Source organism: Colletotrichum tamarilloi (genome assembly GCF_030869305.1).
Source record: "Colletotrichum tamarilloi strain Tom-12 chromosome Unknown Scaffold_3.1, whole genome shotgun sequence".
NCBI lineage: Eukaryota > Fungi > Ascomycota > Sordariomycetes > Glomerellales > Glomerellaceae > Colletotrichum > Colletotrichum tamarilloi.
In genome coordinates this window covers 158,802-183,220 of record NW_026849386.1, presented here as the reverse complement: position 1 = coordinate 183,220, position 24,419 = coordinate 158,802, and the positions used below count along the sequence as shown (strand labels likewise).

Here is a 24,419-nt window from a genome sequence, read left to right as displayed (position 1 = left end):
CCCGTGGTAAACGGAGTAACTGGATAGAGAACGCCGGTCATCGGGGAATGAGAGTGAGAAAAAAAAAGTTTGTACAAAATTGAAGTTGCATTCGGCATCGTGACCGCCTCTCTTTTCTACCACTCTCATAGGCTCATTTTCCAGCCCAACCAAATCTCACAACAACATAATCCCCTGACTGGCTGGAGGCGGTGGGCTGACCTGGGAGCCCGGACTGGATATGGAGAAAATCTGGGAAATTACAGAAGCGGTCGAACTTTTTCCACAATCGTTCCATGAAAGCTTCCATGCATGAGCAGCGGCCCCTTGGAGGCTGGGGGGGAGACTCTGACGAGATCCAATCTCGCTATACACTTCCCATGTTGAGTGTGAACGGAAAGCGGGTCGGCAGAGCAAACGGCAGAAAAAGAGAAGGACCAGGTTTAATTATTACCGTAAAGCAGGCCAATTCGGCTCGTTCGCTTCATTGTCACCGATTTTTTGATGGGAAATTTCCTCTCTCCCTTGCCTTGGTTCTCAGCCCGCCCGCCCCCCCTTACCCCTGGGCCCTACCGTCTTCGACTTCCTTGAAGTGAAGAGTGTCCATTTTCCCCTTGGCCCATGCCACGCATGCCCTTGTCCTGCTGCAAGATGGTCGATTTCGAATGGAGATGGGAGGAGGGTTTCGTTGCGCCCCGCTGGACCCCTTGAAGCGCTGGTGACTGGCAGCTTTTTCTAATTTGATGATGATTTTTTTTTTGCCAATGGGGGAGGAGGCCAATTATCCACCCCCCCTTGCTCTGCCTTGATCGTAGATAATCTGTTACCTGTTACTGCGTGTCAGCTGCTGTCCGCATTCAGCCTTTTGACCATGATTACGGCACTTCATCGTAATACGGAGTACGGATACTCGGGGGGACTTGGGTTGGGGGTTTATTCTTATTCCAGGCAGACGCTATTACAAGGTGAGGTAAGCTCGGAGAGATCATCGGGGCGCAGCAGGACGCCTACGTCGGAGTGGTTAGGTGAGATCAGGCAATGCGATGATAATTGCTGCTCGATGCTGCGGATTTCGGAATGAAATGCGACGGTGAATGGGCTGCGGCAGCAATAGGCTGCATCTATTTTGTCTGCATGTTGCTGCCGCAGCAGCAGGAAGCTGAGAAGACTCGAAGAAGAAACACCCCCTGAAGAATTTTATTTTGGATGCACCTGAAGCAACGTCGACGGAGCCTCTGGCCCCGCTATCTGCAGCAGCACATGCGCATGCAAGTGAAATGTAATGACTTTTTTTTTATCTTGTGTTCTATTGCTTCTTCTGCTTCTTTAGAGGCGTGTACTCTACTGCGTACAGCCAAGGTAGAGTTGCAGTTGCAGGTTTGTGTGTGGGCTTGCGCTACGTGTACGTTGGACTCTGCAGAACAACGACGCCAATGATGTAGGTGTAATGTGTAATCGTGTTTGCGCGCCCAGGAAAATTAAGATTACTGCGCAGAAAAGGACGAAAAAGGGCCGCGCAGTTGTATCCGTAGTATCCGTAGTGAGAAAGTCGTAATAGTAACGGACGTACGACTGTACGCGGCAGATCTTCTACGGGCGTTCGGTGAGACTTTTTCTACGGGCGAATAATTTGGTGTTCTACGGAAGCTGAGCCACGGCCGGCCGCTTCTGGGGCGGCGCCTTGTCCGCGCAATGCTGCTTGTAAGTTGTCAAGTTTGGGTGAAAGGACAAGACTCACAAGAGCCAAAAGAGAGTTTTTGTCCACGGCGAACCGGGGAACTCCCCCCCAACGTGGGAACAAAGAGCCGCTTGGTGAAAGGGGACTCGGGAGTTGAGACGAGACATCATTGCTCACTTGCAGAAGTGGACAGTTTAAACAGGCCACCCAGGTTTGAGGTGTTCTGTAGACACCGTGACATGATGCGATGCATCAGGGAGGAGAGGTCTAAGAGGGAGGGACTTGAGAGTTCTATATTCGTACTCCTTCTCGCTGTCGTCAACGCAAAATTACGCACGTCGCAACTTTATATTGGCTCTGTAACTGGTTGATTGGGTGTCGTCTGAAGATGGACGGCACGAGATGGGAGCTTTGGCAATTTTGGTAGTCCAAGTGTATGTGTATGTGTGTGTGGTGTTGAGGGTGGTCACCGGTTGACTGGTTTGGTGTCAATTAGGTGGTGTTTGAGCGGTGAGCTTTGCAATTTCCCTGACGGTTTGAGATTGAACCGTAACAGGAAGAGCAGGACAAGGGTTGGATAGGAAGAGACGGAGCTGCCGAACGCTGTCTCCTTTTTCTCTGAAGGGCTCCCCTTTTTTCTTGGTGCCGGGAATGGATACGGATACCTTCATCTGGGTGAGGTGAGTTCGCCAAAGAGTGAGTGAGGGAATGAGAGTGAGAGTGAGAGCACAGGTGTCCTGTTGGCTGGTGGGCAAATCCCTCCGTCTCCGTCTCCGCTCCGTTCTGTGCCTGACTGACGGTTAGTCTACTCTACGGAATACAGTAGTGTATGGGGAAAACTGAGAGTGGATGGAGACGGTGAGAAAGGCCGGTGTGACAGGGGCAGGAACACGTTCAGGGCAGGGCAGCCCCCTGTACGCGTGCTTGTTTCATTTCCTCGCGTTGCGGCGGTCAAGCCCCACGGTGACTCTGGCGATGCGTCACCGCCAAAAAGAGGGAGACCTTTTTCCAGGGCAGCGGGCAGTCATGGGAGCCGCCCGTCACCTCAGCAAGATGAGACGAGACGGCGGCCCACCGTTGGGGGTGATTGACGAGATTGACATTTCTGGAGAAACGGTTGCTTCGGCTAGACGCTGATCTCCACTTGACGGTGTGTGGGTCAGTACGTACAGTCTGCAGACCTGCATTCCACCGTTACGGCTCTGGAATACCGTATGCAAGTACCGTGCCGTGGTGTACCTGATGGCGTAAGGTAGCGTAAACGGAATGCCGCGTCCCCATCCACACACCAGAACACCAAGACCAGACGGAGTGGACGCCCAGGGCAAAGCTTTAATTTTGGCACTGGCAGTGTCAGGTACAAGGGGTCAAAGTACTGACGTACCTGCTCTCTCTCTCTCTCCCGTCCCAGGCAAAATTCCTTTCTTCACCTTCACTTTACTGCCACCCCATCGCCGCCCATCCCACACCCTGCCGATTTACCCCTGGACAGCTCGCAACACACGCAAACTCGCCCTTCACCCTCATCTCACACTCCCACAATAGTCACCACACACCCTACTTCTACCCTCTCTTACGGTGGTTCACCTACGCAGTACGGTAAGTAGGCACTCCCTCACACACCCTTCACACCCTTCTCCCCTGACACCACACACCCCCCTCCCGAGCAAGAAGACACCAGTGCCCGATCCAAGGTCAAGCTGGGCTAATACCCTTGCAAGGTTTCTGGCTGTTCCAAAATTGCAGAGTCTCGGACAGCGAGCTCTGCAAACAGGCACCGCCAGCCAAAATCTCCTTCCCATGGCCGCATTCGTAGATACATAAGGCACCCGACTCCCCCCCCTAGTATCGATGGACTACTATTCCCGACCAGATCACAATCATCATCGACAAGACCAGATTCAGACGAAACTCTTCCAACTTACGACCGTTTGGTTACATACTACTCTCACATCCTCCATCCACCACTACACACCAAAGAGTCTTTGTCTTCAATCCTCAACGGCTCAACAACCTGCAACACCACAACATACAAAACTCCCCAAGGCTACATCTACGCAGCCTTACCTCAACCCAGACCAACAACTTCACAACAGCTCATATGGCTTGCTCCGCAAACAACGACTTCATCACCATGCCTGCTCAGCGCCCCTCGCAACTTCCTCCCTGCCCCGGCCCGCCGCCTCAACGCCCTCTTCCTCCTCTGCCCACCCGCGGTTAAAGAGTGGCTGGCGGCTAGCCTCGCGCAATACACCGACTCGAGAGCTTTCTAGAGCCATGAGTTGAGAAACAAACCACCACTACCACATCGAATGGAGCTGCCCTTCGGTTTCCCTTCGCAGTCGAAAACCAACAACACGGACGAACGGGGGCCAACAAACCCATTGAACCAGTTCTCGGGAAAATACCAACTGCGAACGAAAACCGATCCACACCCTTCAGCAACAACACCGCATCCATTCAGTCGGCCTGTATTTGGCAGCCCGCAGGATTTACCACGCATTCCAATATGCACGCCATACACGCCTCCATGTGTTGGCCATGCATGCGTCTCACCCACACCACCCACACCATTTGACCGAGGGGCAGAGGTCCCTCCAAAAGCCTCACCTCTGCGACCACCGGGCCAATGCAACTGCCCCTCAATCTCTCCAGACCGGGCAAACGCACCTGCGTCACGATAGACCGCGGGGTCATCAGTTGCTCCGAGGCGGTCTCGAGAATGGGCCTTTTTTATTCTTCCTCCCTCACCTTCTTCCCCTTCTCTTCGTGCCGGCCCGCGTTCCCAAGAGCTGGGCTCTGCACGCAACTTGCCAGCAACCACGCAACAACCCACTCTACTTCGTCATCGACTGCCACACCCCCTACGCAGTATTCACCGACATACCACCTTGTAACAATACAAACCTACCCCTCGTTCTCTCTACACCTCTTTCACCGAAAGTGGGTTATTCAACCAAGCCAACGGAAACCACCATCTTTAATCCATGACCTACAACGGAACGAGCAAAGCATCATTACGGGACCAGGAACAAACCTCAACGTCATCATTCAATCACGCATTTTCCACAACCTCATCAACACAAACATGTATCATTAGAAAGGAGCATTTGTCAGGGAGACTCACTACAAGTCTACTCTTTTTTTTGTTTTTTTTCTTTTCCCACTTTGTCGTCGCCGATACCCCCCTTCCCTTTCTCAGAGAGATGGATGGATTCGACGTCAAGTACGAGCGTTTCTTAGGAACCCGATTTAGTCAACTGGGATACATCAAAAGTTGGAGAGAAGGAGTTCACATTTCCTCATTCGCACTGGAGCACAGGGGGTCAATCTCAGCATTGGACCACCCCAATTCTAGATGAGAGTTATAATACCACACATAATTCATCAAAACAAACTTGATCCTCACTTCGCTGCATAAATGTGATTCAACTTTGAAGGCCAGCCAAGTCCTCGACCTCAAAGCCGACTTGCCTCACTGAACCGCGCTTGAACCGCACAGCTCTCGCTAATGCCGCGTAAACCATGGCAGAAACAGAGGATCTTACCATGAACCCCCCGTTCATCAACCTCTCCCGCCTATTGTGAGACTGAGACGGCATGGGCACATGGCACGATGGGCGGGAAACACATCCCACTCAACGCACGACATCCCGTCTCATTCTCCCCCATCCCCCCCGCCCGTCCGCCGTCACCATGGCCGCGACAGCAGTGCGCGGGGTCGTTGGGAAAAGGTGAGCCGATCTCTACGTTGACCGAGAGAGCATCGCCCCCCTCCCCCCCCCCCCCAAAGTCTATCCGTCCCTCCCGACGACCACCCTGTATTGGGGGTGTATTGGGGGCTGGGGGGCTGGGGAGAAAGTTGGATGAGGTTACGGAGTAACGGACTGATTTGCTTTGCGTTTGGCGGCGGAATGAGAAAGAATACTACTCTGCGGCGGCCACCTTTTTTGGCAGACCGAGCCCATGGCTGCCATGGTAAGGTAATTTAAACCTCAGCCTACTTTGTTTCTCCTGCTGCATGGCCGCGATACCTACATACAACAACTGCGGAAACCAACCTTGCCGCAAACGAACCCCCCTCCCCTCTTCTCCATCCCCCCCCAAATGTGCCATGCATAACCGACCCGACCCGATCAGCAGACCAAAATACTCAAATACCATGCGCCGTCCTGCAGAAGACCGCAAGGCGAAAGGCAACACCAGGCAGGCTAGCGGCCACCGGAGGGCAGTTGCAACTTTTGCAGCGCGCCAACAAACACATATGGATGTCAAACTAGAGAAAGTATGGCTGAATACGGGGTGCCAGCGGCCATCTTTTGCGACCCAATGTTTGGCCCCTTTTTTCAGTATGTCGAGGGAAAAAAAACCTCCACGCCCCTCCCAAAGAGATGGTGGGAGAATGGATTGGAAAAACCGCTCAATTGTTGCAGAATATATTGACACGTCGACTTTTTGTGAGGAAACCGGGGTGTTGTTGTCGTTGTGTTGTTGGTTTCCACACCACCACCACCACCACGAAAACCATCAACACCATGATCATCAGGGCAGAGCAGACAGCTTTCTCTGCCTTCTTTTGACGATCTTTGCCTCGACATACAATGGATAGCATGTTGTTCGTGCTGATGTCGATAAGCCCCGTCGTCACACCCGTCCCAATTGTCTTTGCAGAGCGGGTGTCGTTCTAGGTGATACACACCGAACGACGGGGGTTTGGATGTATTAGTGCTTGACCGAAAGGGAGGGGGGGGGGGGGGCGGCGAACAACGACGACGGCGGCGGCGGGCGAAACGCGCCGAGATCATCTGAGATCTTTCCGCGTTGCGGTAGAGATTGCCCTGCCCTACGGATACACTCCATCTCCGTGGTGTGTACTGCTGCTTGCCCTGACTGACGTGATGTGTTATGTTACCGCAGAGTGGCAGAGTGGTAGATGGAGGACAAGGGGGCATGAATGTTAGCCGGGGTTTGGAAGGGAAAAGATGTGCGGCTAGGGCGCGTGTTTTTTTTTGGCAGAAACATCACATCGATAATGAAAAGTTTGGTCACATTCCTGCTCTCTCTCTATCTATCGTCAAGGAGAACATACTGCTACACTACCTTACCACCGGGGGGGCCTTGCCTGCCCGGAATGAGACGGACAGGCTGAGAAGCTCAGCTGATAATGTTGTACATAGGCCCTGCTTATCAATTTATGAAATGGACGCAGTATTATGATTTTTGGTGGTTTTCGCCCCCAGGTTTTACTGCGTATCTAGGCCCCCCATTTCCCATCCCCATCCCACCCGAACCACCTACCCCGTCCGCGGTTGCCAAACTGCTCATCTCGCCTAAGTTGAGATGCAGGACAAATACATGCCTTAGGGGCGGGCGATGCAGCGCGGCGGCGAAGGGGAGGGGAGGGGAGGGGATGCACGAGAAAAGGGTTTGGGCGGTAGACCTCGGGACGTGCCATTGCATTTTTTTTTTATTTTTTTTTTTGCAAGGGAGAAGTGGAGGGGTGAGGTTACCCGCGATGCGCGGCTGTTTTGATCTATTGAAACCTTCCAAAGGGGATTTGCGTAGGATGGCCATTATGAGCTGGACATTTGAGGTTCTGGTTTGCGAGGTTTTGGTTGTGCGGCTCGAACGGTGGTGGTGTTTGCCTTTTCATGCGTGCCTCATATTGGTTGGACATGCGTTTTTCCCGGTGGGCTTGCATTTTCCCCGGGTTTACGCCCATTACCTCAGCTGAAGTACGAAAGTACGGAGTAAACCCAGCTCGAAACCATCATATTGGACCCGACAGACCAGAGAGAGAGAGGCCTCAATTGGGGGCGGGGCCGAGATTTGTTGTTCGAGGTCCGAACTCCGTATCTGTACCGCAGCATGGTGGTTTGAGCCTACTTGCGTGCAATTATTGTCGGTGAATACTATCCGCCGTACCGTTTTCTGATGGCGGAGTGGATTCTGATGCCGCGGCCTGCGAGAGAGAGTTTTTGGGAACATCCACCCCTTTTTGCCTCTCGACGAGACTCCCCTTGGACGGTACGGTTTAGCATAATGTACAGTTGGAATTGGAAATGAGAAAATGAGGCTCAGCCTCAGCCCGTCCGTGGACGGACGAGAAGGGCAAAGGACAGAAAAAAAAAAGGGGGTGGATGTACGGGATGTGGAATGTTGGACCCCTAATTCCCAAGTTGAGGGCAAAAAGAGCCCAGGGGGTGGAGACTCTACTATAGTATCAGTTCGTACTCTGTCAAGTCTGTGAAGAAAGTCAAGGGGGGAAAAATGAAAATCAAGGAAACACAGACGTCGTTGACGGTTTTGATGGGCTCGACGGTCCAAGGCGCCGTCGTTCTAGGGCCTCCCTTATCTAATTACGTCGCACCGGTGACGGGAGGCTAAAGGGAAGGCTAGCACGATGGTGTAATTAGATATTCTGCCCTTCCCGTCTTTTTTCGAGGGCAATAACGGAAAAGAGGGAGAAACTGCAAAGAAGTTTGGTTCCCCCCGAAGACAAGCTTGGCTAGTATCCGGGTGTTTGACACCAGTGGATGAGTATACGATGGACGGCATTCATGCTAGCGGAGATGGCGCCGGGGAGTCGGGATTGTGGGAAAGGACTGGTACCATGTCTCCGACACAGCGGCGGCGGCGCGAGAGACGGCGCCAGGGAAAACGGAGCCGCCGTGGGCGGTGTTCCGTGGACGTGGAACGACCGATGTGGGCTTCTCTTTGGGTTCGAACCTCGTGTTGATGGATAGAAAGGCGTGTCGCGATGAATGATGGGGGATTCTTTCTCCCCTATTGTTATTATCCCCCCTTTATTGCCGTATGTTACGATTTCGTAAATTCCTCCGCGATCTAAAGAAGAATCTAAATTAATCCAGGTACGACGACGATTCGTCACCGATGGGCGGGGACGGGTGGTTTAAGCTATAGAAGCATTGAATGGGTAGGGGTAAGGATTGACCTCGTAGCTAAGAGTCTGATGTCTTTCATTGTGTGTCTATATCGAGCCCTGATCAAGGTCCGAGGATTACGTTGACAGGGAATCGGGGTGCGGCACGTCACGTCAGATAAAAAAGGACGGGACGGAGGAGACCCTCTCTCCAAGCCCTTTCATCAAAGTGACACCTGCGCATCTTTTACCCCGTGAAATGCGGTATCACAATGTTCTTAGCTGTCGTGGGTTTATTATGGAATTTTCTGTGACGAAGATCGATGAACCCTGGCGCTCCGCTGCTGATCACTTGTCTTTCCCATTTCCAAACTCCCCTTCCCCCCTCCCCCCACTTGACGAACTGGAGGAATGTTTGAATTTGTATGAAACAAGAGAGGGAGGCTTTGGTCTATCGTTCTTCAAGCGCCGTTCGCTGTTCACGCCTGTCGAGCTTGTCAATCTGTTTCCCGTTTCGAAAAATGGACGGTTCAAGTCGGACGTTTTCTGGGGCGTCTGGAATTCAGACGGTTTAGATTAATTACTTTGGAACTAAGGTAGCCACGCCGTGGTCGTGGTGCCTGCAGTAGGTTACGGTTACAACTTACGGTTTACGGGTTCGGTGTCGCGTACCTGCCTTAGTCGTGGCGAAACTCCCTGCAGTCGTCGTCGGCTTTGGTCATCTCGGAAGATGGTCACGAGATTGGATCAAGAAGGTCGAACGTTGGAATGTCGCAATGTATCATGTATCTAATCCCCTCCCTTCCTTGGCTCTTCCTGTTGGTCCCTTTGATCCCTTTCGGAGGGGCACGTGGAGGGTAGACTTGGGAATGGCTCAGGGGACTTGCATTGGTGATCCGGACCCGCCGGGGATGCAGGCGCAGAAGCTTAGAGAAGGTGCTTATCGCCAAGACGTCACCGCTTCTTATTTTTGCCTCTGTATCACTGGTGGACGTTTGACGGCGGGAAAAAAATACTTGGTGATTTTTGCGGCGGCGTGTTTTGGAGTTTCTCGAACGGTGAACCGGATCGTCAGGGGGGGGGAGCCCCGTTTGGGGGAAGAGTGGGACGAAGCGTGGCAAAACGTGGGAGATCTGAATCCACTTTTATTCAGCTGCCTCAGTCCCTCCACTTGTGATTATGTAAGGCATCTGTACCCAGTACCCCGTTACTTCTCAGTACGTATGCTCCGACCACGTGATCCCGCGCCGAGGTCGTAACGAACCGTTCAGGCCAAGCTCAGACGGATCTTCGCGCCGCTGAAGCGATGAAAGGAATGCAGGGGTCCCTACTTTTCCCCAGAACGACACATCAGTGACATTGCATTGCACATCATCAGAAACGGTTGTCTCTTACAGCTCATTGCTGCCTTGCGGGATCTTCAGGGTATCCTTCATACCACAACAGTGCGTTGAAACGGGCTTGACTCATCGGCCACCCGACTTTTCGTCATCCTTTGGCACCACGTCCCTTGCGCTAGAGAACTCGGACAATCAGGGTCTCTAGAGTCTACGGCGGGGACAGAGCGAGTGAAGGCAGACGACGTGAAGCGGATACTTGGATACACACACCGGTTCCCGCAGTACGTGAGGTGTACTCGTCACCCGGCCTTCACACCACAACGTACGACACAACACCAACACCGCCGACCATGGACGACGTCCTCGAGCTCCACGTCTGGGGCGCTGCATTTGGCCTCCCCTCCATCGACGCCGAGTGTCTGGCCGCCATCGCCTACCTGCACACCGCCCTCCCAAGCTCACAATGGCGTCTGGTCCCGAGCAATGACCCTGCCGTCCATTCATCAAGTAAGTATACCGGTTCACTTATTCACACTTACATCGGCCGGCGTCTTTACATTGCCCACCCCCTTCCCACCGTTCGAGCTTGCCGCCGTTGAAACAAATTTCCCACGCGGCCTCGTCCCATCATGACGACTCATAACAAAGAAAGCCTCACAAAGGCTCACCCAAACGCACAAAGAAACTCGTCCAAACTACATGCACACAATGGACCCTCCCCCTTTTACCCTCAGCCTCGCTAACGTCTGCTAGACCGCCTACCGGCCCTTAAGGCCAACGGCGTCTGGGTAACGGGCTACGCCTCCATCGCGGCCCACCTCGCCTCCCTCGCGCCGCACTCCCCCTCCTGGGACCTCGACCTCGACTCGCGCCTCACCCCGTCCCAGCGCGCAGACGCCCTCGCCTACGCCGCCTACGTCGAGTCTGCCCTTGCGCCCTTGTTAGATGCCGCCCTCTACGGCACCCACGAGAACTGGGTTGCCGTCACCCGCCCCGCCCTGAGCCACCTCCTCGGGTTCCCCCTGAGCTGGACCGTTCCCGTCATGATCCGGAACCAGGCCACGGCCCGGTGCGCCCACCTCGGCCTCGACTCCCTCGGCGCCGAGGACGACGACGAGGAGAACGGAGATGACGCCGCCGTGCCCAAGAACCGCGCCCTGGACCGCGCGATGAAGCACCTCCCCGTCTCCAACAAGAAGACGGTGCTCGAGGAGATGAAGGCCGGCACGGCGCGCGGCATCAGGCTCCACGCCATCACCGTCGACGCCCTCTCCCCCCTCGAAGCCCTCCGCGCGCGGGGCGAGGACTCACCAGGCGAGAAGAAGCGCTTCTTCGGCGGCGAGGTCCCCACGTCCCTCGACTGCCTCCTCGTAGGCTACCTCGCCCTCATCCAGCAGGTCGACCTCCCGCAGTCCTGGCTACCGACCATCCTCGCTAAGAAATTCCCCCACCTCGCCGCCATGGCCGCGGACCTCCGCGACGAGTGCCTCACGAACCCGGGCAACGCCCTCCCCTGGACGGCGGCACCTTCGTCGTCGCTCCGTACCGCGGCGCGCTTCCTCGACAACGTAGTGCAGGCGACGCCGAACCTCGGCGAGGCGTACCTCCACGAGTGGCGGCGGCGGGCCGAGATCAAGGCCAAGGGGGCCTCGGCGGACCGGAGGACGCTTGCGCTCGCGGGCGGGGTGTTGGTCGCTGGCTCGGCGATCGCGTACGGCGTGTGGACGTATAAGAGTCTGCCGCCGTGGGGCCTGCGGACGCAGACGTGGATGGCGGAGAAGAAGGGGCTCGGTAGGTTTGGCGATTTGGGCCAGATGCTCAACTTTTCGCTGGGACTTGCGGACCCGGTGCCGCAGGCGAGCCCGGCTGCTGGATGGGGTTCGGAGCATAGGTATGTCGAGTCTGAACTGGCTGTTGATTAAGGCTGGAGAGACACTTTGAGCATAAGATAATGCGGTGAGTATCAAGATAGGTTTGGTAAAAAGGAGGCATAGCTGGCCGCAACATGGCTTATCAGTCACAAGACGAAAAGGTGGGCATATAGATCATTCGCAACTCCGGAGTCAGGGGTAGCATGTACGAAAAGGCCACGTGGTTCGCGGCTGCCCAAAGATGTACAATACTGTCTCGATTATGTTGGTTTACACATAAAACCGTTCATCATACACCATGCTATTTTTTCAATGCTTCCTGTGCCACTTATGCCGACCTCGAATGCCCTTATACTTGAACACGGGCGCTTTTAGTTCTACACACGATGAAAACGACCCTCATCATCTAGTCTCATCTTTCTGAGGCTCCTTAAATCTGCCGAATCTCCTTTCCGACCATCTCGGGCCTCTCAACCTCCCACTCGTCACGCAGCACCGCAAACGTGAGATCGCTGACGAGCAAGCTCTGTCCCAAGCTCCAGACCAACGTGATGGCGTAGAAGAAGTTTGCGTTTCCGCTACCGGCGTAGATCCACAGGTGGTAGAAGGCCGGGCCGAGGAACGAAGCGTACATGATTGTCGCGGCGCCGACAAAGGTATACCGCATGAGCGGGAAGACGTGCCGGAAGAGGGACAGCATGGCCAGGAACAAGCTCGTGTCCGCAATGGACGGGTACGGCTTGAAGATGGCAAAGATGCCGAGGAGCAGCGTCAGCACGACGAGCGGCTGCGTGCGGATGCGGATCGTCAGGGGCCCGACGTAGCTCGAGAGGTGGAGCCAGAAGACGGCGAGGAAGAAGGGCCGGAAGGAGTCGAACATTTCGACGAAGAAGTACCACCACAGCCCGACGTTGGGGGTCAGGTCGTTGAGGGTGAGCTGGGCGCCGTAGGTGCTGGAGAGGAACTCCCAGGAGCCGCCGGTGAGGAGGAAGGACATGAGGAAGAGGGCGGCGAGGACGGCGGCGGCGACGGAGACGTTTGCGAGGGCGAAGCGCTGGGTCGAGGCGGTGCCTCGTCGGATCGGGTCCTGGCGGTCGTAGGCGAGGAGGATGAGGGGCGGGAGGAGGAGGGCGGGGTACATTGAGAAGTAGGTGGCGAAGGAGAGGGAGACCATTGCGCTGAGGGGGTAGCCGGCGATGGCCTTTGCGATGGCGTGGAGGATCGCGCATGTTGAGAAGACGGAGGTGGAGCGGCCGATGCAGGTTGCTATTGTGAAGGGGTTGAAGAGGTAGCTGTGATGAGGTTGTTAGACCAAATGTGCGTTGATGGTGCGAGCAAGGGGTGAGAGTTGGAGCTTACAGCGATGCGACGACGAGGCCGCTCCACCTCTTGCCGCGGCGGGGAGAGGAGAAGAGGCGAGATGAGCCTGCTTCGCCAGAGTCTGCGATGTTGGAGAGGGCATCCGCGCTCAGGATGTCGACGAGGACGTAGAGAAGGTATGTGAAGATCGGGAACGACTTCAGGTCCGGGAGGAGGGAGAAGAGGGGGAGGAAGAGGGGCGCCTGGTGGTATACGCCGCCGTCGTAAGGGGAGACATTGTGGTTATAGAGGAAAAGTCCTTCTTGTACTGTGTTGCCATGAATCGTCAGCCAAGATTCCTTGCTTCGATTGGGATCCGGGAGAGGGGAAGCTTACGTCGCTTGAAGCTCGTGACGGGGGTTGAGATCTCGACGCGGCCGGTAAGCAGGTCAGGCAGGCCGGGGAACGCGACGAAGAGCAGCAGACGCAGCGCTGCTGCGGCGGCGTAGACGCCCGTCTTGCTGCCTCCCTGTGTACTTGTTCCGACGGTCATCCTTCAGTCCATGGTCCGGGGCGGGATGTGTCGAGATGCGGGCTCACGGGAGCTTCAGAGGTTCGCAGTCTTATTGGAGTTCGGGGCGGGAGTCGGGATGAATAAGGTGTGGTAGGTAGGGACGGGGGTCGAGGTGGATGACACCTGGTGCTTCGGCCGGGGCGCAGGTCCGCTGGGTGCGGGAAGCTTGTCCAGCGAATGGCAATCCACCGTCCAGCGCAGTCGCACTTGGTTTAGTGGGTTGAACCCCTGGAGCTGGGGCCATTGTGCTGATTAGATAACGAACGCCAATCAGCGATAAGGATGACCGAGACTAGTCCTATCCCGGCTGGCGAGGGAGCGGTCAGCCGCTGGCAGAAAATTTCAATGGAAAAAAAGTTCAGAGAGAAACTCGAGAGCGGTGCCCCGCCACAGCGAGAAGTACTGGAGAGCTTCTGAACTCGTCCAAGAACACACACCCTTCCAAACCAAGTCAATTTTCCCAACAACATAACCACGCCCATTCGCAATAATGGCGGGCAGAGTCAAGAAGAAGGGAGAGGCCGGAGCGGCCAAGAACTATGTCACTAGAAACCAGGCCATCCGCAAGCTGCAGATCAGCCTGCCCGACTTCCGCAAGCTCTGCATCTGGAAGGGAATCTACCCTCGCGAGCCGCGCAGCAAGAAGAAGGTCTCCAAGTCCTCGACCGCCTCGACGACTTTCTACTACGCCAAGGACATCCAGTACCTCCTTCACGAGCCGCTGCTGCTCAAGTTCCGCGACCAAAAGGCCCTCGAGAAGAAGATTTCGCGCGCGCTCGGCCGCGGCGATGTTGGCGATGCGAAGCGCTTGGAGAAGAACGCCGCCAGGCCCGAGGAGACTGGCAAGCCGAGATACACCCTCGACCACGTCATCAGAGAGCGATACCCGACATTTGTCGACGCCTTGAGGGACCTCGACGACTGCCTGTCCATGCTCTTCCTTTTCGCCAACCTGCCTTCGACCTCGTCCGTTCCCGCAAAGATGATTGCGCGCTGCGAGCGGTTGACCCTCGAGTTCCAGCACTACCTCATTGTGTCGCAGAGCGTCACCAAGTCCTTCCTTTCGATCAAGGGTATCTACTACCAGGCGAACATCAACGGCGAGGATGTCTTGTGGCTGGTGCCTTACAAGTTCAACCAGAGGGTTGTTGGCGATGTCGACTTCCGCATCATGGGAACCTTTGTCGAGTTCTACATGACGCTCTTGGGCTTCATCAACTTCCGTCTGTACACCGGCCTCGGCCTCAAGTACCCGCCCAAGTTTGACCAGACCAAGGACAACCAGTCTGCCGAGCTTGCTGCCTTCACCATTGAGGGCCAGAACCTCGCCGCCCCCGAGGAGCCGAAACAAATCACCAACGGCGAGACCGAGTACAGCGTCGACCCCAAGACCCAGGCCGCGGTTGACAAGGTCATCAAGAAGCTCAAGTCTTCGGATGCCGACAAGGAGGAGAGCAAGTCGGAGGAGCAGACCGAGTCCGCAGAAGAATCCACAAACGCCATCGACAAGTTCGAGCCCGCGGCGCCCGGCGGTGACGTCCTGCCCCAGCCCGTCCACTCGAGCACCGACAGAAACAAGCTCTTCGCCCACTGCACATTCTTCCTCTCCCGTGAGACTCCCAGGCAACCCCTGGAGTTCCTCCTGCGGTCGTTCGGCTGCAAGCGCATCGGCTGGGACGCCGTCCTCGGCGAGGGTGCCTTCACCACCGACGAGCGCGACCCGTCCATCACCCACCAGATCGTCGACCGCCCCCCCATTTACGCTGCCAACAGCGAGGAGGGCGATGGCGAGGACAACCAGACATCTCAGAAGCTCGCGCCCAACCAGCGCATCCCCGGCCGGATATACGTCCAGCCCCAATGGGTCTGGGACAGTGTCAACGACGAGGAGCTCAAGCCGGCGGACCAGTACGCCCCCGGCGCCCAGCTCCCTCCCCATCTCAGCCCCTTTGTCAGGCAAGTGCAGGGCGCGTACGACCCGACCATCCCCCTCGAGGAGCAGGAGCCCGAAGGCGAGGCCCTGGCCGAGAGCGACGAGGAGATGGCCGACGACGTGGACGCCGGCGACATGGACGTTGCCGGGTCCGACGAGGAAGAGGAGGGCGAAGACGGCGAGGGCGGCTCCGACTTTGACGGCGTCTCCGAGGACGAGGACGACGTCGGCTCCGAGAACGACGACGCCGACGCGCAGCGCCAGCTCGAGCTCGAGGCCGAGCTCACGGGCGGCGCGGTCCAGGCCAAGGAGACCAAGCCCAAGACCAAGAAGGAGGCGGCCCGCAAGGCGCACGCCAAGAAGGTGGCCGAGGAGGCGGAGGATATCGAGCGGGCCAAGGGCATGCTGAGCAAGAAGAAGAGAAAGCTGTTTGAGCAGATGCAGTACACTAATAACAAGAAGAGCGCGCAGGACGAGAAGCTGCGTGCCAAGAGGAGAAGGCTGGAGAGGGAGGCCGCGAACAAGAAGGCCAAGGCGTAGAGGATGATGAATGTGTTTGCGGTGAAGAAGAAGAGGGAGGAGAGAAAAGCTTGTTTTGTGTTTCTGTTTTATTCTAGAATGTGTAGTAGGCGTTTGTTATACCATAATTGTGGTGTTGGGACGATAAATACATGCCTGGGACACATGAAAACAATCTCTCCGTGAATTAAAGTGAGATGTTGGTAGTACGCTGTGATGCATGTGAGTCTGTACAAACCTCGACCGCACGTTAGGCTACCCGTTTGGCCTTTCCTCGAGGCAAGTTTCGGTGAGATGTGGGCGGGTCCATTTTTCTTTTACTCTTCACCTCGCTTCAACCCACTCTGAAAACCGCTGTTATTCACCTATACATTTCATTCCACCTCACTCAATTGATGCGTATTCTTTTCACCTGTGAAGCATCCGAATTTCAGCTTTTTCAGGCATCATATCCACGTCATGACGGCAAATGAGGAATCGTGGGACCTCGACACCGATGAGATTCGCTCCGTCGACTCTGAAGAGCTTTATGAGACCAGACCCAACCGCTGGAAGGGCAACAAGGCGACATGGAACACCTACACGCAGGAGGAGCGACTCCTCCATCGCTCCATGGAGCAACTCCGGAATCGCGACTTATCGGTGCACCTGTACAACGCATTCGCGCTCCGGAACCGTGCAGTACGCCCCAGCGCCGCGGGACAGCCTGAGGAAGCGGTAGGTTTAGAGAGCAGCGCTGTCTCATTCCCACGACACATTCCCTATCGCTGACCATTCTTTTCTCAGGACACTGATAGACCGCTGGAAGAAATCGTCGACAGCGGCGAATGGCGTCCGCCGAATCTCTGGACGGCGTGGCCCATGAACTCGCGCATCGTGCCAGGCGACGACTTTCTAAAGGAAACTCACGACGAGGACGACGAATTCACCACGCGCTCCAGGAAGGAACAGCTCCCCAGCACAGCATTAGAAGAAGAATTGACGGCTACGATTTTACGCCAGGCGAAAGAGCGGTTTCTTCGCCGGCAGCGCAAGGCTCGAGAGCGAGAGGAAGCTGCGAGGACGCGGGACGAATCCGCCAACGAGAGGGCGGCGGCGTCTTCCATGTCTGCGCACTCATCCGCGGTCTCTGACGAAGACGACGAAGACGAAGAAGGGAACACGCCTCCGCCATCAGGACAAGGCGCGCAAGCGGCGGGGACGTCCGACGTAGAGGTCGAAAGGCCGAAGCGCAGCAAGACGTACGAACCAGTCGTCTCCGCCAACGACGAGCTCTCTGCCGACCTCCTCCGCCCTTCGGTCCGTCATATCCTATCTACCTTGGATAACACCCTCACGGCTCTCCACAACGCCCGCCTCGCGGGCCTAAGCTACATGACCGACTCGTCCGCCTCCGCGACCGACGTGGAGGACAACAACGCCTCGGACGCAGCCAGCGTCTCGTCCGCGGCGTCACGAGCGAGTTCATCGGCGTCGAAGCGTAAGAAAAAGGGTCGGCCGCGGAGCAAGGCGCCCAGAACCCCGGAGCCCGAGTGGACGAGGGCGCTCGAAAGGAGAGGGCGACCGAAGAAGGTGGCGGTCCCGCTGCCTGGAGAGACGGAGAAGGAGATGAAGATCCGGATTGCGAGGGCGTCGAAGAAGAGGATCCCGTTCTCGTCGGACGAGGAGGACGCAGCTGCTGCTGCTGAGACGGAAGGGGAGGATGCCGTCGTGAAGAAGGATGAAGAGGGATCGGGGGTGGAGACGTCGAGGTCGAGGCCGCCGAGGAAGAGGCGTGATTTGCCGGCCGAGGCGCGGGCTGAGGCCAAGATCAAGGCGCGGGAGACGATGCTTGGGAATTGGGGGCTGCGGGACTGGAGCGATGTCATTGGCGCGGCGTCGCTTTCTGGCTTCAAGCCTGATGTTGTTGCGAGGGCAGCGCAGCGGTGTGCTGATTTGTTCGGGCAGGGGATGGAGATGCGGACTCTGTTCGAGGGACCCGCGACGAAAGGGCCGAAGCCGCAGATGACGCGGTACATCCCCGGTGGAGGCAGCAGCAGCAACCGTCGTGACGGTGGTGGTACTACTGCCCCGTACGCGGGGGCGTCCAGCTCAGAAGACTCGGAGAAGGAGAGGCCCGTCGCGAAAGTACGGCGTTTCGGGGCGGCATCTTCTCGACAGAATAGTCTGGCGCGCGACAGTATCCCACCCAGCGACTCTGACGCCACGGGACGAGGACGGAGCACGACGGCAGCGGCGGCAGCGAGACGATCGCGGAGCGCATCCCGCGCGTCGTCTGTGGGGTTCTTCTACTGTCCCGTATCGGGCTGCGAGCGCTCGCTGGAAGGGTTCGGGCGGAGGGCGAATCTGCAGCGGCACGTGGCGACGATGCATCCGGGCCGGGTAGGAGATGCTTTAGGCGGCAGTGGCGGCGGGGGGAGCGACCGCTTCGACGTGGAGAGCGAGGACGAGATGGCGGGTGCTGTGCACGTTGACGGGTTCATGAGGCCTATTCGGGCGAGGAAGGGGTGGAGGGCCGAGGATACGGGGAAGAGGAAGCGGAAGAGGCATTATCGGGGGCGGAAGAGGGATGAGAGCGATGGTGGGAGTGAGATTGGGGAGGCTGTGTTGGATTCTACGTAAGAACACTCGCCTCGGTTCCGGTGCTATCGTGGTGTGGTGATTCTCTCGTGCAAACAATCTACGGATGCTATCTCTCTGATGCGTAGTTTCAAGACCGGCATGGCCTGGCAGGGAATACTCTCACAAATGAAACGGGAGCCAATGCCGCCTTGAAAAACTCGAGTTTCCCTCTCTCTAACTTCACGGCGAACACACGGGCACATGAAAAATTCACAGATACTGCCACCCTCGGGTTTTGTGATGGTAGCAAACACATTTGATCTCAAGTCCACGTGTGGTCCGGGAGTCTATACAGATACCAACCTTGTAACCTCCAAGTTAATGAAAGCATGCTCTGGCCCCTAGTAGCGTGAAGGAATGTACATGGCAATCTGGCACAGGAGGTAGACGACACCATGGGAGGAGCATCACTCCTCTTCGATGAGCCTCGAAACAGTAGATTTGCCCTCGATCTTCGTCAGTTGGGGGTGAAACCACATGTAAGAAGGGAATAATACAAAGCAGGTAAGAGATCGCTCATGAAAATGGTCTTTTTGAACAGTAGAATAACCAACTCCTATTCCCAAGGGTTGCCCGCTAAAACACACATCTCTTTCCCATCATTTTTGGCTACAGCCCCCAGCATCTCCCTCTACTTCTGCAGAGGCTGGCCCATACCGCCGTACGTCACCATCTTGGTGATCTGGTACTCGGAAACACCCAAAAGCGACCCCTCCCTCCCGAACCCAGACTCCTTGACACCACCAAACGGCGCCGCCGGATCCGAAATCAAGCCCGTGTTGACGCCCACCATACCGACCTCAAGATGCTCGGCGACGCGGTGCACGCGCTGAATGTCCCTCGAGAAGAAGTACCCCGCCAACCCGACATTCGTCGCGTTCGCCAGCTTCACGACCTCCTCTTCCGTCTCAAACTTGAACAGCCCCGCAACGGGACCGAACGTCTCCTCGCTCGACATGGCCATGTCCTTGGTCATACCCGTAATAACGGTCGGCTCGTAAAAGTTGTGGCCCAGCTTGGAAATCTTGTTCCCGCCCACGACGACTTTGCCGCCTTTCTGCTCCGCGTCGCGGACGTGGGATTCCACTTTGTCGATGGCGCGGTCGTGGATCAAGGGGCCGTGGGTGGTTCCCTCCTCGAAGCCGTTGCCGACCTTGAATTCCTCCACCTTTGCGGCGAATTTCCGCGCAAACTCGTCGTAGACGCCGCTCTGGATGTACAACCTGTTCGCGCACACGCACGTCTGGCCCGAGGACCTAAACTTGGAGGCGATCGCTCCGGCCACCGCGGCATCGACGTCGGCGTCGTCAAAGACAATGAAGGGGGCGTTGCCGCCGAGTTCCATGGAGAGCTTTTTGAGGGTGCCGGAGCACTGCTTCATGAGGAGCTTGCCGACGTTTGTGGAGCCTGTGAAAGAGATCTTCTTGACGGTCGGGTTGGTGGTCAGAGCCTCGCCGACTTCGGGGGTGTTGTCGAGCGAGGTGACGACGTTGACGACGCCGGCGGGGATGCCGGCGCGGTGGCCTAGTTCAGCGATGGCGAGGGAGGTGAAGGGGGTTTCGCCGGGGGCTTTGCAGACTACGGTGCAGCCTGTTGCGAGGGCGGGGCCGATTTTGCGGGTGATCATTGCGGCGGGGAAGTTCCATCTGTGGTTTGTTAGTCTGAGAACCGTTTTCTACACAGGACACAAGAGGGGGACATACGGTGTGATGAGACCGCAGACACCAACGGGCTCCTTGATTGTCCAGACGCGGTTCCCAGGGACGGAGGAGGGGATGGTGTCACCGTAGATACGGGGAGCCTCCTCGCTGAACCACTCGAAAAAGTTGGCGGCGTAGGTGACCTCACCCTTGGCGTCGGCGACGGGCTTGCCGTTCTCCCAGGTGATGAGGGTGGTCAGGTCCTCTGCGTTCTCCATCATGAGGTCGTACCACTTGCGCAGCAGCTTGGAGCGCTCGCGGCCCGTCTTAGTGCGGAAGGTCTCGAACGCGGTGGCGGCGGCGGCGATGGCGGCGTCCGTGTCAGCTGCGGAGAACTCGGGGCATGATGCGATCTTGGTGCCGGTGGCGGGGTCTGTATGGTTGTTAGTCTCCTGTCTTTTCCATGATTTTCCATACATGTCTAGATATATGCACAAAGTCAGGATTGTAAGGGGGGAGGGGGATATACCGGTCACGTCAAAGGTCTTGCCAGACTTTGCCTTCACCCATTCGCCGTTGACGTAGCAGACATCCTGCTTCAGGAGCGAGGGGTCTTTGAGCTGTGTGAAGTGTGAGTGAGTGAGATTTCCTATGAGATTGATCGAGTGCAGCTGAGATGTTACGGGTGGTATATTACGTACCTTGGGAACCATGGTTGAAGCGGCTCTAAGAGTAAATGGAATATACGGTGTCCGGACAGATCGGAAAATGGTTCTGGGTACAAATCGTGACGCCGGGGCGACTGCTCTCTGTAGTGTAATGGGCATGATGATGGAGCGGGAAAATGGACGAAGCTCTTGGCTCGTTTGTTGATAAAGGCCGTGGGAAGTGCGGGGAGCTTAGCTATCCGTCTGGTCTAAAGGGAATTAAGCTTCTAGCTTGGGGTCCTATGAGGATGACGCGCTCAAACGCTTCCCTTAGACGCTGGATTGGCAATTGAGGTGTGTGAGATGCGGTTGCAGCTGTCAATGTTCTTCAACGGCAGTTATCAACGACTCAATTGGCGAATTTTGGGTGAGCGACAACGGAGATGTGGTGAGAGAGCTGGGTGTCACTGTGTCGGTGGTGAGTGGCAGAGGTACCGGGTGACGTTCGATGACGTCCACCCCACTTTGTTGACCGGCCCGGTTGGGTTTACCGCAGACCGGCACGGAGGTGGTTGGTGGGCGGTGTTAGGGTGCTGCACCTCGACAGGGCGGGGTCACTAACAGACGACATGCCTACTTATGTAGGTACTTACTCCTTGTACCTGAATCTGATATCTGAGTACGTACATTGTGCCAGCCACGGCCCGGCAACCGAGGATCGCAGACAAGAGCTCAAAGTTGTTCCTGCCTTTGATGGCGCCTGCAATTGTTCCTGGGTAAGGTGTCTATCTTCAGGTATACGTACATGCAAAGTAGGCAGGCGGCTCTTCTAGAGCTCTAGCTGTGTTGAACTTGATATATGGATACTTCGTCTTCGTGGTATCTACCTCAGAGAACTTATAAGGCACAGAATGAACTGATCTGATCAGCAAAGCGCACGCTCCAGCTGTTCATCTCATCTTCTGTCAAGTCACGTAAGGAAAAGAAAGCTCAACTTGACCTAGGAACCTTGATTCCACTTGCTCAATTGGTAGTCTACGGTACTCATTCATAGGCCAGCCTTCAAAAATCACCAGTATCGGGCGAGCCTCGCTTCCTTAGTAGTCAAATGCGCATGGGAATAGTAATTCCCGATCCTGCAGCAACAACCCTGGCAAACAGACCAGCGCAGGCCAAGTCGTCACTGCATCCCCCCGCGTTGATCTCGCCCGTTCCGACAGCGTAAGCGACCTGCATGCCGTCACGTTCCCATGCCGCTTGCCAAATCATGGCCATCGCTCGCTATTCTATTTCCTTGCTTCTCCTCACCTTCCTTTCAGCTAGCACGCTGCAAATCTCCCCTTGGCGACAACTTTTAAAAATGACCAGCTATAATCTCCACGACGGCGCCGTTGCCCACCCATGCGGGGAAGCTTATTCTCACTTCACTCTCTCTCACCGACATTATCCCCGCTGAGATAGCCGCCGTTTCTTTCCTGCCAGCCATCATGTCGTCTGTCATCAGATCCGTAGGCTCGGCCCTGGGTGACGAGCTCGAGTGCTTGTTCTCTGCCTTTTCGCCTTGGTTCTATGCACTCAAGCTGCCCTCTGCCCTGACCGCCGCCGTTGAACTACTTGTCGTAGGCGCCGTCAATGTCACTGTCCCCGGTCCCAAGGAGGCGAGTCCCGTCTTTGATGCCTTTGTGAGCTACTCGCTCGAGTTTGCCTTTTTCCCAGATTTTGCTGGTACGTTTACGCCATACAAGACACCCTGACAAAGTAAAATGTCACTCATCATGATATTCCAGGAAACGCCTCGGCACCAAACAAGTTCTCAGAGAACCTGCTCGCCAACTTAGGTAACCTACAAGGCGTCCGCCCTTACATCCGCGTAGGCGGGAACACCCAAGACTATGCCCTCTATGATGAATTTCTCCCCTACGCCGTGAATGGCACCTACGATCTCGCTAGGTCAAAGGACTACCCAACCACCATCCACATCGGCCCCTCCTTCTTTGAATCGTACAGTACTTTCGAGGACACCAAATTCACCCACGGCTTCAACCTAGGCCTGGGCGGCAACCGCTCAGAAGGATGGGACACCCTCAAAGCTACCGTTCCGTTGGCCTGCAAGGCCATCGGCAAGGACAACCTCGACGTCTGGGAATACGGCAACGAGCCGGACCTCTTCTCCACCTCGGCCCAGGGCCCCGTCCGCCCTTCGTCCTGGAACGAGACTATCTATGTGGAACAGTGGCTAAATGGCACCCGTGAGATCGCCGCCGTCCTCGCGGAAGCGTGTCCCGATTTTCCCAAGCCCGTCTTCATGGCGCCTTCCAACGCCGGCACCGCCAATCGGCTCCGTGCACCAGCGCAGTGGGCCGCCGGCCTGAATACCGATGACAACGTCGCCCTCTTCTCGACGCACAACTACATCAGCGGTGCCGAGAGCCCTGGGGTGACGCTCCGGGGCACGCTGATGAACCACACCCGCACCGTGCAGTCCGTCCAGGCTCATGTGAAGGAGTACGCCAACCTCACGGGCCGCTTCGACGATGTGCCGCCTCATATCTACGGAGAGCACAATTCGCTGTACAACCAGGGCAAGCCGGGGCTCTCAAACTCGTTTGGCGCCGCACTATGGGGCGTCGACTTTAACCTCTATGCTGCGTCCCAGGGAATCAAGCGCGTCCACATGCACATGGGCACCGACTATCGTGTAAGACCTCCTTCGTCCCTCTTCACGGGGTTCACGCTGATATCTAACATCCACACAGTACCAAAGCTGGCAACCCGTCCACACAAACATCACCGCCCTCGGCACAAAAGCCCCTTACTACGGTAACATCGCCATAGCAGCCTTCCTCGCCCCGTCAAAGTCCTCCCCCACAACCCCAGTCTCCGTAGCCCACGTCCCCGTCCCATCCTCCGACCAAGAGACAACATCCGCCTACGCGGCCTACCACGGCGACACCCTCTCCCGCATCCTCGTCATCAACCTCAACCCGCATAACTCCACCGTCAACGGCACGGGCACGACGCCCGACCCGGACAGCAACCCCGTTCGCGGGGTCAAGGTGTACAGCTTTGCTGTACCGTGGGCTGATGATGCATTCGCCAATGTGCGGCGGCTGACTGCGAATGGGAGCGATGCCATCTCGGGGGTTACGTGGGATGGGTGGAGTTACAATCACGAGCTGGACGAGGGCAAGCCGGTGCGGTTGGGTAATGTCACTGTGGGTGAGACTACGATTGTGAATGGGGGGAGGGTTACTGTTGCTGTGAGGGATAGCGAGGCTGTTGTTGTGAGTCCTGTTTTGGGGTGTAGGGCGAAGAAGAGATTGTGAATGCCGTCCTGTACTTTATTTCATGATGATTCGATCCATATTCACTTCTCTCGCGACTAGCCATTGTCTTCCGTTTCTGACACAACAGTCCACAACCACATCCCAACA

General features: G+C 56.4%; 10 protein-coding genes across 10 annotated transcripts; 6 read left to right on the top strand and 4 right to left on the bottom strand.

Annotated features, from left to right (window-relative positions):
* Positions 1 to 1,320: 1,320 nt before the first annotated feature.
* CTAM01_01244 (uncharacterized protein) lies at positions 1,321 to 1,688 on the bottom strand (the record flags this gene model as incomplete). Its single annotated transcript, XM_060517286.1, has 2 exons — positions 1,321 to 1,569; positions 1,626 to 1,688. Coding segments are annotated over 2 exons (312 nt in total), but the record flags the coding sequence as incomplete, so codon positions are not given.
* A 287-nt stretch (positions 1,689 to 1,975) lies between these two features.
* On the bottom strand, positions 1,976 to 2,149 carry CTAM01_01243 (uncharacterized protein; the record flags this gene model as incomplete). Its single annotated transcript, XM_060517285.1, has 1 exon — positions 1,976 to 2,149. A coding segment is annotated over one exon (174 nt), but the record flags the coding sequence as incomplete, so codon positions are not given.
* Positions 2,150 to 5,678: 3,529 nt separating this feature from the next.
* On the top strand, positions 5,679 to 6,266 carry CTAM01_01242 (uncharacterized protein; the record flags this gene model as incomplete). Its single annotated transcript, XM_060517284.1, has 1 exon — positions 5,679 to 6,266. One exon carries the CDS (start codon positions 5,679 to 5,681, stop codon positions 6,264 to 6,266), a length of 588 nt encoding a protein of 195 aa, XP_060387745.1.
* Positions 6,267 to 6,611: 345 nt separating this feature from the next.
* CTAM01_01241 (uncharacterized protein) lies at positions 6,612 to 6,806 on the top strand (the record flags this gene model as incomplete). Its single annotated transcript, XM_060517283.1, has 1 exon — positions 6,612 to 6,806. The coding sequence occupies one exon, from the start codon at positions 6,612 to 6,614 to the stop codon at positions 6,804 to 6,806; it is 195 nt and encodes a 64-aa protein (XP_060387744.1).
* Positions 6,807 to 10,230: 3,424 nt separating this feature from the next.
* On the top strand, positions 10,231 to 11,802 carry CTAM01_01240 (uncharacterized protein; the record flags this gene model as incomplete). The annotated part of the gene is made up of 2 exons (XM_060517282.1): positions 10,231 to 10,387; positions 10,634 to 11,802. 2 exons carry the CDS (start codon positions 10,231 to 10,233, stop codon positions 11,800 to 11,802), a joined length of 1,326 nt encoding a protein of 441 aa, XP_060387743.1.
* Positions 11,803 to 12,181: 379 nt separating this feature from the next.
* Positions 12,182 to 13,603, bottom strand: CTAM01_01239 (GPI transamidase subunit PIG-U; the record flags this gene model as incomplete). The annotated part of the gene is made up of 3 exons (XM_060517281.1): positions 12,182 to 13,043; positions 13,111 to 13,378; positions 13,447 to 13,603. 3 exons carry the CDS (start codon positions 13,601 to 13,603, stop codon positions 12,182 to 12,184), a joined length of 1,287 nt encoding a protein of 428 aa, XP_060387742.1.
* A 511-nt stretch (positions 13,604 to 14,114) lies between these two features.
* On the top strand, positions 14,115 to 16,097 carry CTAM01_01238 (pescadillo; the record flags this gene model as incomplete). The annotated part of the gene is made up of 1 exon (XM_060517280.1): positions 14,115 to 16,097. The coding sequence occupies one exon, from the start codon at positions 14,115 to 14,117 to the stop codon at positions 16,095 to 16,097; it is 1,983 nt and encodes a 660-aa protein (XP_060387741.1).
* A 438-nt stretch (positions 16,098 to 16,535) lies between these two features.
* Positions 16,536 to 18,698, top strand: CTAM01_01237 (RNA polymerase I specific transcription initiation factor; the record flags this gene model as incomplete). Its single annotated transcript, XM_060517279.1, has 2 exons — positions 16,536 to 16,793; positions 16,863 to 18,698. The coding sequence occupies 2 exons, from the start codon at positions 16,536 to 16,538 to the stop codon at positions 18,696 to 18,698; spliced, it is 2,094 nt and encodes a 697-aa protein (XP_060387740.1).
* Positions 18,699 to 19,329: 631 nt separating this feature from the next.
* On the bottom strand, positions 19,330 to 21,165 carry CTAM01_01236 (succinate-semialdehyde dehydrogenase; the record flags this gene model as incomplete). The annotated part of the gene is made up of 4 exons (XM_060517278.1): positions 19,330 to 20,344; positions 20,402 to 20,771; positions 20,868 to 20,958; positions 21,040 to 21,165. The coding sequence occupies 4 exons, from the start codon at positions 21,163 to 21,165 to the stop codon at positions 19,330 to 19,332; spliced, it is 1,602 nt and encodes a 533-aa protein (XP_060387739.1).
* A 1,307-nt stretch (positions 21,166 to 22,472) lies between these two features.
* On the top strand, positions 22,473 to 24,311 carry CTAM01_01235 (beta-glucuronidase; the record flags this gene model as incomplete). The annotated part of the gene is made up of 3 exons (XM_060517277.1): positions 22,473 to 22,710; positions 22,773 to 23,683; positions 23,742 to 24,311. 3 exons carry the CDS (start codon positions 22,473 to 22,475, stop codon positions 24,309 to 24,311), a joined length of 1,719 nt encoding a protein of 572 aa, XP_060387738.1.
* Between the last annotated feature and the right edge of the window lie 108 nt (positions 24,312 to 24,419).